Source organism: Bison bison, unplaced genomic scaffold, assembly GCF_000754665.1.
Source record: "Bison bison bison isolate TAMUID 2011002044 unplaced genomic scaffold, Bison_UMD1.0 scf7180017864203, whole genome shotgun sequence".
NCBI lineage: Eukaryota > Metazoa > Chordata > Mammalia > Artiodactyla > Bovidae > Bison > Bison bison.
In genome coordinates, this window is record NW_011494775.1 from 4,343,088 (window position 1) to 4,355,756 (window position 12,669).

Genomic DNA, 12,669 nt, shown 5'->3' on the forward strand with positions numbered 1-12,669 from the left:
GGGTGACTTAGGAGGCCAGGACCCCCATGCGGACCACCTCCTCAGCCCCTGCTTCCCGGGGACCCGGCTGCACCCCGCTGTCCTCAGCCTCCACATCTGAGTCGCTCATCTCCCCATCAGAGAAGTAGCCATCAGTTTCAGTGTCAAAGTGAAGGCTGACCTTTGGCCTCTCAGCCACAGCAGAAGGCGGTCCCGTCCCGGCATCAGGCCTGGCACCTGGCAATCTCCGGGTTCCCTTGCTCTCACGGGGCAGCCGGAGCCGGCCTGAGGGCTTGGGGCTCGCTGTAGGGCCAGGCACTTGGACATTACAGTCGGCAGCCACTGGGGCTGCCTCCTCTGGGGTCTCGGGGGCCAGTGGTGGGGGGCTCTCAGGAGCTGCTGGGATGGGACAGTCCCCAGCTGTAGGGCTGGACGGCAGGTGAGAAGGTGTTCGCCGTGGTGGCTTCCTGGCAGGTGGCCCTTGACCCCCTTTGCTGCTGCCAGTATCCTGGCCCCAGGGCTTCTTGGGGGGTTTGTCTGGAGTCGTCCGTGAACCGGGCCCGTCCTGTGGTGGTTTCTTCTTAGCAGGCAGGCGGGTGCGGCCACGGGCCTTCCTGGCAGGGTCGCCAGGTCGCAGCGAGGGCTCCCGCATGAAGCTCAGCAGTGTCTCCTCGTCCTGCAGCAGCTCCTCAGACAGCAACCCTGGGGCGGGGTCTTCGCGGTGCCCATTGTTGAGCGACCACTCACTCATGGCCATGTTCTCTGCGGTGATCTGCACTGACTGCGCCAGCCAGCTGTTGAAGAAGGTGCCGTCGATGGGGAACGAGGTAGACAGACCTGGCCAGGGGGAGGAAAGAGGCAGGTGAGATGCCAGCAGGTATGTGTCCCACCTTCCTTTAGGAAGCCCTCTCCCACCCTGCCCTGCACACCATCACGGACCTTCCTCCCTCTTTCCCTCTGTGCTAGACCCGGCTGAGTTAACCTGTTCTGTCCATCCCACCTGCGAACACTGAACACCCTTCTCCCCAGATAGATGTCCTATTCCTGGGGACTGTCTTCATAGTTTGAGGAGCAGAGTACAAAGTGCAAATGTGGGTTCCCTATTCAAAAATTATTAAGAATTTCAAAGTGGCTACAGTACAGCATTAAACTAAGCGAGGGCCCTTGGTGACTGCACAGGAGCACACCCAGCCCTGCTCACCACCCCACATAGCATCATCCTGGGAGCTTAAGGGATAAGGAGCCCTCTGGTCACCAGGGGGCGCTGGGTTTTCATGAGTGTCGCTTTCCAGAGCTTCCAAAGCAAGGTCTTGGCTAGGGTGTCCGTCAGGGCCAGCTCCAGCTATGGGCTCTCCTTCCTTTACTGAGGTCTTGGAAGGTGGCCACTGATGTTCCCATTAGATACCAAGTTGTCTCCTTCCTGAGACCGAGGGAAATAAAAGATGACCTGGGGCCTCCATGCTAGAGGTGACCTCGGGCTTCGATGCTAGAGGTGAAGTGTGGCTTCCACGCTAGTGGTGAGGTGTTCCTCTAGAGCACGCCCCTTCCCTGAGGAGTGCTCTAGAGGAAGCATGTGACATCCTGGGAGACAAAGCCCAAGTCCAAGAGCCCCTCTAGGGATACCATGCTTAATGGGGCAGCAGTAGAGAGGTCTGTGACAGACAGCTGTGACAGTGATGGGCTGGGCAAACACCACTCCTGTGGGGGTCTCTGGTGGCTCCCCGAAAGTCTGCAGGGGATGAAGGGAGGGCCTACTTGAGGACATTCTGGCAGAGGGGGACAGGGACAGAGAATTATGGTAGGCCCTCACCCCACAGCATGACACAGGGTTCCTTGAAGGGCCAGGATGTCTAGAGGGAGAAGTTCTTGGGCCCAGCCTCTAGTCTACGAGAGGAACCCTTGGGAGGCCAGCTAGGGCTCCGACACCTCAGTCTCCTCTATACCTGGAAGGTGGGAGTGCCTGGGCATGGAAGGGCCTGCCGACCCCTCCTGGCCTCCCACTCTGCAGCAAGGATGCTGGTGGTTCCCGTGGCCTTTGGCGGGGAGCTGCAAGTGCAGTGATGGTATGAGTCTGGCTGTGTGCACCAGGCCACTCACCAAGCTGCCCCAGGACTGAGTCAGACCCTGCCTTCACTTTCTCTTTCTTCTCGGGGCTGCCCTTGGGGCCCTCGCGGCCTTTTCTTTTTGAGTCGCTCTTCTTGCCCTTTGTTTTCCTCCCAGACCGCTCTGCATCAGGGAAAGAGAGAGCAGGAGGGAGATGGTTACCCCAAGCAGGCCAGACAGAACCAAGACCCCTGTGTGGAATCCCAGGAGAGCCCCATCACTTGGTGTCTCACCTTCTAGGTCACCTCCCCTGCACCTCCGCAGGGTGGGTAGGTCCCACCCACGTGGGACCTAGGATAACTGTGGCTCCAGCGAGTCAGGGAATAGCTGATGTGGGAAAAGGGGGTAAGAGTCCCTGAGGAGCTTGGTGCGGGGCTCAGCGACACGAGGAGGGGGAAGACCACTCTACAGACCTGCGCCGCAGTTTGACCTCTACGGACTACAGATCCTAGGACACAGTCCTAGTGGGCAGGAAGGCTGGCTGGAGGTGAGTGGACAGGACAGGGCCTCATGGGCTAGGCCATGGAGGTGAAGGTGGATAGGTCACTGAGGGGTCAACAGCCTTGGGTTCCCCTCCTGACACAGGGGTCAGCCCCCTGCCTTGCTCTCTGTCTGCTCTGGAGGTTAGACAGTTGATGGGAGACTCGGGGTACACACCTGGCCCTCACACCCTTCTAGTCCAGGACCACATAGGTCTGCGGAGTCACAGAACGAAACAGAGCAGGGGAGGGACATGCTGTGGTAGGGAGCTGCCAGGAGTCTCCTCGTAGCTTCTCAGCCAGAGGCTGGAGGGCTTCCTGAGTAAGCGTTCAAGAGAAGGTGGAGGAGCATGGGCCCAACTCCAGGATTCTGCCCAGCTCTGCTGTTCATTCTAGGTGTAACCTCGGGCTAGGCCTCAGTCTTCTCACCTATCACATGGGACAGCAGCTAGATACTTGGAGGGAGGCTTCCAAGTCCCCCACCACACTCGTTGTGGCCTGAGCTCCTCCCAAGGGCACAGACCTTACACAGCTGACCCTCCAAGCCCTTAGTGTCACTTCAGACATTTTCTTCCTGCCCTGGCTGCAGCTATGCCAGGGTCCTTCCAGTTCCTCTAACAAGACAAGCTCACCTCCAGGTCCCCAAATATATGGTTTCCTTGTCCCTCCCCTGGTTCTGTTCACAGCCTAAGTATCACCACCACTGGGAAGCCTTCTCTAGGCTCCTGGCCAGACAGACCTCAGCAATATACTTGCAGCCCATGTCCCACCCTATGGAAGAAGCATCAAAACACTGAGGGCATCGGCTTCGGGCAGAGGCAAACCAGTCTTCTCTCCAAATTCCTTGCCCTGACCAAAAGATGGCCTGTTGCTGCTGCTCAGGTCTGCTGCTGCTGCTGCTAAGTCACTTCAGTCGTGTCGGACTGTGTGTGACCCCATAGATGGCAGCCCACCAGGCTCCCCCGTCCCTGGGATTCTCCAGGCAAGAACACTGGAGTGGGTTGCCATTTCCTTCTCCAATGCATGAAAGTGAAAAGTGAAAGTGAAGTCGCTCAGTCGAGTCCGACTCTTAGCGACCCCATGGACTGCAGCCCACCAGGCTCCTCCGTCCATGGGATTTTCCAGGAAAGAGTACTGGAGTGGGGTGCCATTGCCTAAATGTCTTCAGACTCAATGCGAGAATGCAGACCCTCCGAGCTCCTGACCATGTTTCTGGAATCCTGTGCCTAAGGGCACTGCATGCCTCGCCACTCTCCATTGCCTTCCTGCAGTGGGATGTAAGGCCCGTGTGAGCCCCAGGAAGCCTGAGATGTTCCAGCGTCACCACCACCAGGAAGCCATCCCTGATAGCTCTGTCCCTGCACTGGCACCCCTGGCAGCCCCCCAGACACCACCTTCTTTTGTCTCTCCAGATAGTGAACTCTATGAGGAAAGGAAGCCTGTCCGTTCAGTCCACGGCAGGGTACCCCTGTGCCCAGCACAGAGCCCAGTATTCTGTCTACCCTCAATCAAGGAAATGACAAACAAGAGGGAGCCTGGGAAGGTCTGGGGGCCTCCTATCTAAGCTGCCCTAGTCCTGGGAGTGCACGATGAGCCCTGACCTCTAAACAGTCGTGATGCAGCATCTGTATCGGGCAATGCTGGTTTCTGGGGCAGGGATGGGGCAGTAGAAGGTCCTCAGTTGTTGACTCTGGTGGTGGCCCAGCCACTCTCCTTTCTCTGCTCCAGGCCTAGCCCAACCCACAGGCTCTACCTGCAGTGGCAGCCTCTGGCTTAACAATCTCTCCATCCACCTGTTTTTACTGCATGGAATTCAACATCAGAGCACCATCTTCTGCACTAAGCACTGCCCTCCTGAACATGTTCACACTCCACAAAGAACCCTGTTGTCTGGCAACATCCACAACTAACAAGACAGATCACTCTCAGAGCTTCTTTAACCTTTGATTTCCAGATCTGTTAAATGCATGTGATGGTAAAAGCCTAAGAAAGAAGAAAAAAAACCTATTGGCACAGGGCCTCAATCCTGTCAGCTGGGGTCAGAGAGAAGGAACACATAGTTCCTCCTCCACCCCTGGGCAATTGCCTTCTTTAAAATCAACACACAGGCACACAGGGGTTCAGGGAAGCTTGCCAGCTTGGTCCCTTCCTGCCCTGGAGCCAAAACAGAGCCACGGAGACTTCTGGTTGCACCTGTTTACATGCAACTCACTCCTGGACCACAATGGGCCCCGCACTGCCTGAGAGCCCCGTGAACCAGAAAGCTCCCTGAGGGTAGGCCTGATGCCCACATCACATCTTTGCTCCTTGCCTGCCAACACACACCCAGGACCCTGGGAGGCCCCTGCCTTGGTCCACTAACTGGGTGCAGAGGGTAAGGGTGGGGTCAGTGGCCCCTGACCCCGTACACATGCCCCATCAGGCTCTGAAGACACATAGCTCCCTGGAACCCAGCCCCCTCAAGGGTGTGCTCACGAGAGGTGGCCAGTGGCAGGCAGGGGAAGCGCCTACCTCGACACAGATCCTGTTCGATAAGTTTCATCTGCAGGTGGAATATCTGCTCCTGGAGCTTGCAGATGGCATGTTTCGTTCTCTCGCGCCTTGTCACCATGTAGCACAGATTTCTAACCTGAGGAAACACAAGAGAGATTTTCCACCTTACTCATGGGCAACCACCTCAACCTCCCAACGCTGGGGGGCCACTCTGCCTAACCTGCCCAGGATATCTGGGAATCAATAACCAGGCCCCAAATGCATTCTCAGTCCTGAGCTGCAATTCTCTGATCTAAAATACAGGGCCAAGCACAGTCCTGGCCCCAGGGCCCGCAGTGAAGCCAGTGTGGGCAGGGAGTACGTTTGCAGAGGTCAGGCTGGCAGTTCTGCCTTCCTTCCCTAGGCCTGCACTTCCTGGCTGAGTCATGCCATTGCCCAAGGCCCTTCCAACATGACTGCTCTCCCTTGTATGTAAATCCCCCAAGGCTGGTCACGGCCTGACAAGGTCACCAAGTCCATCCTTCAGCCTCCTGTCCAAGGCTTCTTACACATCAACGAAACTCTTCAGCCACCAGCACCCGGGCAAAAACCACCTCCTGTCCTGAGACACAAATGACCGGTACATGAGAGAGCTCCAGCAGAAGAGCTCTGAGTAGAGAGGCAGTCCCTGATGCACTGGAGCCCAGCCTGCAGCTGACCCTTGTCCACTTGTTGCACTGGCCCTGAGCCGGGTCCACAGCTGCTCTGCTCAAGGCCCCATGTGCACTCGGCCACGTTCACTCTGCCAGAGACAGAACTCCTTTGGGGGAAGGGCAGGGCCTCTCAGACTACCTTAGGCCAGCTAGGAAGAGCCTCTTGGGGCCTGGGACATCATCTTGCTTAGCCCATGGGACAGGGCCAACTCTGCAGCTGGCCTGGAAGCACCTGAAGAATGTTGCTTCCTGTCCACCTGGTACCTTGACCCCGTGTGCCATCCCTCATTGGCTGTTCTCAGTGTACATCATCTCTCTGGGACCAAGTCCAGGCCTCTTCCCCATCAGGACACCACTTGCTCTGGCACTGTCTTCAGATCGGGTCACAGTCTCCAGCAAAAGGGACATCTGGCCATCGGAATCCTGGGTGCCACCAGGTTCTACCTCCTGCTGGGTTCTGTGTTCAAGGCTGAGTTCGGTATTTATAGCCTTAAGCTGCCTGGACATGACCTGAGGGTTCTAGAGCCCCTGCCTCTTGTTGTGACCATGACTTCTCCCACCCTGGAGTAGCCATGATCAGACCTCCCTGTTGGCATAGACCTCCTCCCCTGCTCCCTGAGCCTAGCTGTGAAAGAGACCCCAGAACACCTGCGCCAGGCTAGCAGGCCTCCACAGGACAGGCTCTGCATGGGTTCTCAGCACCACTATGCACCGCAGCCTAGACTGAATACCAGGCTCTCCTGTGGTCAGCACCTCCCCAAGGGGCAGCCACCTGGCCCAGCCTGTGAGCCCTTGCTCCAGCACACTGGCACCATCTGACTTCTTCACAAATCCTGGACTCCCTAGGACGTCCCTCCAGCCAACCTCCTCCTACACATCTCTAGGCACAGGCTTGTGCTGGTCCCTGGGCTCAGCTGCGAGAGGTCCCACCAGAGTCCCCTTCTTCTGAGGGCTTGCTGCTCAGCAGGGCAGAGAGCTGCTGACCAAGTACTGACAGGACCAGGCAACCCTGATCCAGACTTGGGGGTGGTGAGAAGGCTCCCCGGAGAAAGGGGAAGACAGGCAGGACCTCATCCTTCAGGGCTTGGCTCCAGGGTCACCTCCAGGAGGCTTCCCTGTCCATCACATCTAAGCAACTCAATCTCATTCTCCTCATATTCTGGTCTCTTTCCTTCCCAGCAGTCATGTGGCTGAGCACGCATAGGGACAGTGGGGCTAAAGGCGGCTGTGTGGATGCATGGCTACTTTGGGGGCCTGAAAACAAACTAGTCAATATATCTAGCCTAAAACCAGATCAGGACTACTTCCTATTTAAATACAGATGTAGTTTTCTTTCTTTTTTTTACTTTCAGAAACATTAGAGCAAGGTTTCTCAAGGCAGGCTGGAATGAATTCCTGGTGAAGATTAACACCCAAATCCATGGGGTGGCTGGTTAAAAGCACAGATTCCCAGGCTTGGGGGAGTATCAAATTCTCTGGGGGTGGAGCCCTCAAATACATATTTTACACAGCACCACAGCATCTGAGAACTATTGCCAAGCTCCAAAGTGAGCTGCATGGGTACTGAGTTTGACAGCTCAGCACATATAGGAAGATAATATTCTAGTGGGGTTTTTTTGGCCCTATTAGAAATTTTGATTATGTATGCTTTACAATATAGCATGGTAGATATGAATCAGATATTAAAAATACAATATATTGGAGGTAAATGCTCAATTTTTTTCGTGATAAGGGTACATACACTACACAATCAGTAATGTCTGGAGACTTCTGCTATAGAAGATTCTGTGAGAATCCAAACAGATTGCTACCCCTTACTCCCAGTTCACTATGGAATCACCAACTCCTCTAATTTTTCCTAAGACTCTCGGTAACATAGCTACATGTAACTAAATGCTATAAAATTCCTCTTCCATGACGGCTTTTGGGGAAAAGTACTGCAACCATCTTAGAAGCCAACCCAGGCTATTAGATTCCTTACATTGCTTTTTTCTGATTATAAATATAAAACAAAAAACAAACAACCCAATCAAAAAGTGGGCAGAAGAACTAAACAGACATTTCTCCAAAGAAGACATACAGATGGCCAACAAACACATGAAAAGATACTCATCATCACGAATTATTAGAGAAATACAAGTCAAAACTACAGTGAGATATTACTTTACACCAGTCAGAATGGCCATCATCAAAAAATCTACAAACAATAAATGCTGGAGAGGGTGTGGAGAAAAGGGAACCCTCTTGCACTGTTGGTGGGAATGTAAACTGGTGTAGCCACTATGGAGAAAAGTATGGAGGTTTCTTAGAAAACTAAAAATGGAACTACCATATGATCCAACAATCCCACTCCCGGGCATACCCAGAGAAAACCATAATTCAAAAGACACATGCACCCCAATATTCACTGCAGCACTGTTTACAATGGCCAGGATATGGCAACAACCTAAATGTCCATCAACAGAAGAATGGATAAAGAAGATGTGGTGCATATACACAATGGAATACTACTCAACCATAAAAAGGAACAAAACTGTGTCATTTGCAAAGACGTGGATGGACCTAAAGACTGTCACACAGAGTGCAGTACATCAGAAAAAGAAAAACAAATATTGCACATTAAAGCATATATGTGGAATCTAGAAAAATGGTAGAGATGTTCTTATGTGCAAAGCAGAAATAGAGACACAGACGTAGAGAGCAAACGTATGGACACCAAAGGCGAAAGCTGGGAGAGTGCAATGAGCTGGGAGATTGGGATTGACCTAAATGTACTAGTATGCACAAAGCAAACAGTGAGAAGCTACTGTACGGCACAGAGAACTCTGCTTGGTGCTGTTATGACCTAAATGGGAAGGAAATCCAAAAAAGAGGGGTAACAGATACATGCATGGCTGATTCACTCTGCTGTACTGCAGAAGCTGACACGGTAGTATAAAGCAACTACACTCCAATTTTTAAAGAAAATGATAAAACAAACACCAAACAGCATAAAAGTGAGCATAAGAGTCCTCCAAAACTAGAGCAGGGATCAGTAATAAAAGCAGGTTTTATGTTTTGATAAAGGTTTTTTTTGTTTCCTTGGCCACACCATGCAATCTTAGTTCCCCAACCAGGGATCAAACCTGTGCCCTCTGCAGTGGAAGTGCAGAGTCCTAACTGCTGGACCACCAGGGAATTCCCTTGATAAAGTTGTTTTGATAACAGCAAATTTGGCAGAGACAGCCTGGACGTGCGCTAAGGAGGGCAGGAGGCAGGGAGGACTCTCAGCCAGTTACCTTAAGCTAGAATGGACCAGTGTAGGGGCATTCATGGAGCCTAGGGAGGTTACAGGAGGAGCAGAGCATACTGGGCATGAGCTGCTGGAGCTTGGGAGGCAGGTGTGGGATGGAGCCAGCCTCCTGATGGGGAGTAAAGCTGTGGAGCAGAGGCGCAATGAGAGGAAAAGCCTAGTGCAGTGAATGACCGCAGGGACCAAGGGACACTCAGAGAGGGAGCAGCAGGACTGGATTATCGGGGATGGGGAGTCTGGTCAGAGCATCCACAGGAAAAGTATCTCAAGACCAAGGGCATGTTTAACTGTGGCGACCACTGCTGAGGAGGCTGGAGGATAAGGGTGGAGAAGTGGGAGAGACGGAGGCTGCTGGCAGCCCTGGTGGAAGGTTTTAGAATATGGTAGTGGCAGGGGGCTGGCCTGCCACTATGGTACATAGAAATGAGGTATTAAAAATACAATATATTGGAAGTAAATTGCTTCAAGGAAGCTCCAAGAGTGAGAAGCAAAGAGATAAGAACAGTGAGGGATGACAGAAAAGGAAAGACAGGGACGAGGGTAGAGAAACCGATGATTAGAGGGATGTGGGGGAGGGAAGACTTGCTTTTGAAAATGGAGAAAGTAAAATGGATTCAAGCACTGGTGCAATCCTGGAGACAGAGAGGGATGAAGAAAAAATAGACACTCGTGTGCTGTGGGGTGTGGGCTACAAAGAGATCCCGGTGCGGGGCAGGAAGGGGAGGACATGAGAGCAAAGGGAAGAGAATGGGTCCAGAGGGCACTAGTGGGCAAGGGTTCTGGTCTGAGGAATAGAGGATGAGGTCTGCTAAGAGAAGGGGGCGTCCTGAGGGAGTGGGGGCAAGGGTGGGAACAGGTGGTAGAAGGAGAGCCCAGAATGCTGCTAGCTAATGCTTTTATCAAGGCTGGCTGGCAGGCACCTTGGGGTGCTCACCCACTCACTGCTATAAGATCTCTGCTGGTTGGCAGAGTGGCTCCTACTGGGTGAGGCTCTGCCCAGCATGTGCCCTTTGCACAGGCAAAGGGACTGGCAGTGAGCTACTACCACAGGGCAGGAGTGAGGAAGCAGGGGACAGTGGAGAAGGAACTGAGCAGGGAGAACAGGGGGCTTGGAGATCTGGGGCTACTGATCGGAAGCAGGTGGAGCGGGTGAGAGGGCTTGAGTGGGTGGAGCGGGTAACGGGGTGGAAAAGTCCCAGAGTTGCAAGCCATGGGGTTGAGAAGCTAGAGGCTGGAGGCTACAGCTGCCCACTCGGCTTTAGTAGGAGGTCAAAGAGACACAGCTCAGGCGCTGAAGATAGTAATGGTGTGTGACAACCGACAAGGAAAATGTGGAGCATGGGGGAGGCAGGGCCAAGTCTCTGGGGGAGAGCTACGGACGTGGAAGCCAGGGGGAGTTCCTACACGTCTATCCTCTGAGGCCACTGTCTGAGAGCCGCTCCTGCCCTCTCGACTCTTCTCAGGCCAGGTAAAACCTTTAATAAACTCCTGGTAATCAGGTCCAGAGCCACAGGCAGTAAGTGAGGCCCCGTGCAGCCCACACTGCCAGCCCGGTTGCTAGGGGACACCAGCCAGTGTTTGTCAGGTTGATCGCTGCTCATCAGTACTGCAATTTTTTTTTTCTGTCAGCTGTGAACAACTCTGAGAGGATGCGGTAGCCAGGCCTTCCTGTGTTGCCTGCCAGGGCCAAGGCCTAAGGCTGAAATTTGAGGAAAGCATATCGTCTAGGCTAAGCATAAAATGGGATTTCATGCTGGTGGCTTCTCTCAGCAAAAGTCTTGCCTGGCCTTGGGAGGCAAATCAGTTGAGGAGGACCCAGGATTCCTGGCCCATAGCCCTGGGCCTGCCCTTTCAGTCCTCCCTGGAGCCCTCCCTCCGAGCAGCCCATCAGCTAAGAGTCAGAACAGCAACAATAATCACCACTGACAAGGGAGGGTGGTGTGCTAAGCCCTGTCCCTGCCAAATTTCCCATGATTCAAGGTCAGCTAGACTCTTATTTCCATTTCACAGACAAGGAAACTGAAACTTGGAGAAGCAGAAAGTGAAACTCAGAAGGCACAGAGCTGGGCAGTGCTGGAACTGGATGCAAATCCAGGCTATCCACAGCCTCAGTCTCAACTCCTCCCCCGAATCCCCGATGGACCCAGCCCAAGCTGGCCTGGTGCCCAGTGACAGGCTGGATCCTCTTGACTGTTGGCACGGGGCCATGGTCAGAGACAGAGCCTGCTGGACAGGCCACCGACAGTCATGGGTCTTTGCAGAAAGCCTCCCCCGTGGCACAGTTCTCGGCCTGCTTCACTCACTCAAGTCACCAACGCGTGGCCGTGAAAGGTTCTGAGGCTGGATCGGAGTGGGGGTCAATGGAGCTCATGGCTGCCTAACTTCCTCTCCTCAGCCTGCCAGGGCTGTGTACTCAGCTGCTGCCCTTCAGCCTGGCTTGGAGGCTGCTGGAGAAGCAGGGGCCCTCCCAAGCCCTCAGAAGCTGAACAGACTGCAAGGTTGGCCCTGCCTCCTCCTCCTGGGGGCAGCGTGGACTGACTCACACCTGACCTGGGAGGGCTCTGTGCCCCAGCCAGAGAGGTCTGTGAGGTGGGGATCCCACAACTGCCTCAGCATCCTAGCCGGTGACACCCTCAGCCCCTGGCCTCACCTGCACCAGCTGACAATGGGCTCGAGAGGCTGGGGGACTGAGGAGGGAGTACTTTTGCCCAGGAAGAGTACAGAACAGACAATAAGCCAACAACTCTCTGACGAGCCCCTCCCCTCTTCAGGTCCAAATTCAGCTCAACTCTAGAAAACACATATTCCTCCAAGGCTCTCTATAGCCCCACTGCTCATCAGGAATGGCATCACAAACTTCTCAGCTCCTTCTCCAGGATGATGGTTCAATAGGTGGGCCTGTCCCCTGACCACCCCACGCAGCCCAGCCAGGATCAGACACGTATTGAGCAGCAGAGATCAGGGAGGTCAGACATGATGTGTCATTTGGAAACAGGAGGGCTAAAAGCAGGGTCTGTGTACTGCAGACCCTGGGGGTGGCCTGAGGACAAGTGTGGAAGCAGCTTTGGTCTCAGAAGGATCTGTCCCTGAGGGCCCTGCCACATGGGGCAGGAGGCTGGGCTGCCCAGGAAGTGGTGATCGCAATGTAGGTGGCCTTGCTTTCTGTCCCGGTTGACACTGTGGACAGGTGATCATCTCCCTGCCCCCTACCTTCTGGTTGCAGGCTGGCTTCCAGGCAATAAGCTTCCTTCCTCCCAGGCCAAAAGGGCCATTTCCATTTGACCAGGCCTCAGGGCAGATGCATATGGGGGTGAAGGAAGGTAGAGAAGCTGGGTCCAGTTTCAGAGCCTCCACCTCATTGCCCCTTACCCCAGTACTCAGCAGATGCTGAGTAGCTCTAACCATTTTACAGCCTTGCCAACTGAGACATACGCAAAGTAGCTGCCTTAAGTCACACAAAGCCCCCAGAATGCTTCCCCCCCTGCTGCTTCCTAATTTGGTCTGGGAGATGGTAGGCGTGTGTGTGTGTGTGTGTGTGTGTCCATAGAAGACACCCTGACATGACCCCTCATGCTCCAGAACCCTAGAAATGAATGTCCCAGAGAGGAGAGGAGAGGCCAGAACAGCACCT

At 54.1% G+C, this 12,669-nt stretch overlaps 1 protein-coding gene across 7 annotated transcripts in view; it reads right to left on the minus strand.

Moving 5' to 3' along the window:
* The window catches only part of JADE2 (jade family PHD finger 2), a 51,595-nt gene that overhangs the window by 3,965 nt on the left and 34,961 nt on the right, over positions 1–12,669 (minus strand). For 5 of the 7 annotated variants that reach the window (XM_010844509.1, XM_010844507.1, XM_010844506.1 and 2 more), the window contains 3 exons: positions 5,073–5,190; positions 2,077–2,205; positions 7–816 (listed from right to left, as the gene is read on the minus strand). In XM_010844509.1, the coding sequence (XP_010842811.1) occupies positions 8–816; positions 2,077–2,205; positions 5,073–5,190 (1,056 nt within the window). In that variant the 3' untranslated portion in view covers position 7. Of the gene's footprint in view, positions 1–6; positions 817–2,076; positions 2,206–5,072; positions 5,191–12,669 lie in introns of those variants that run through there. The other 2 variants (XM_010844511.1, XM_010844512.1) reach the window with 2 other exon arrangements.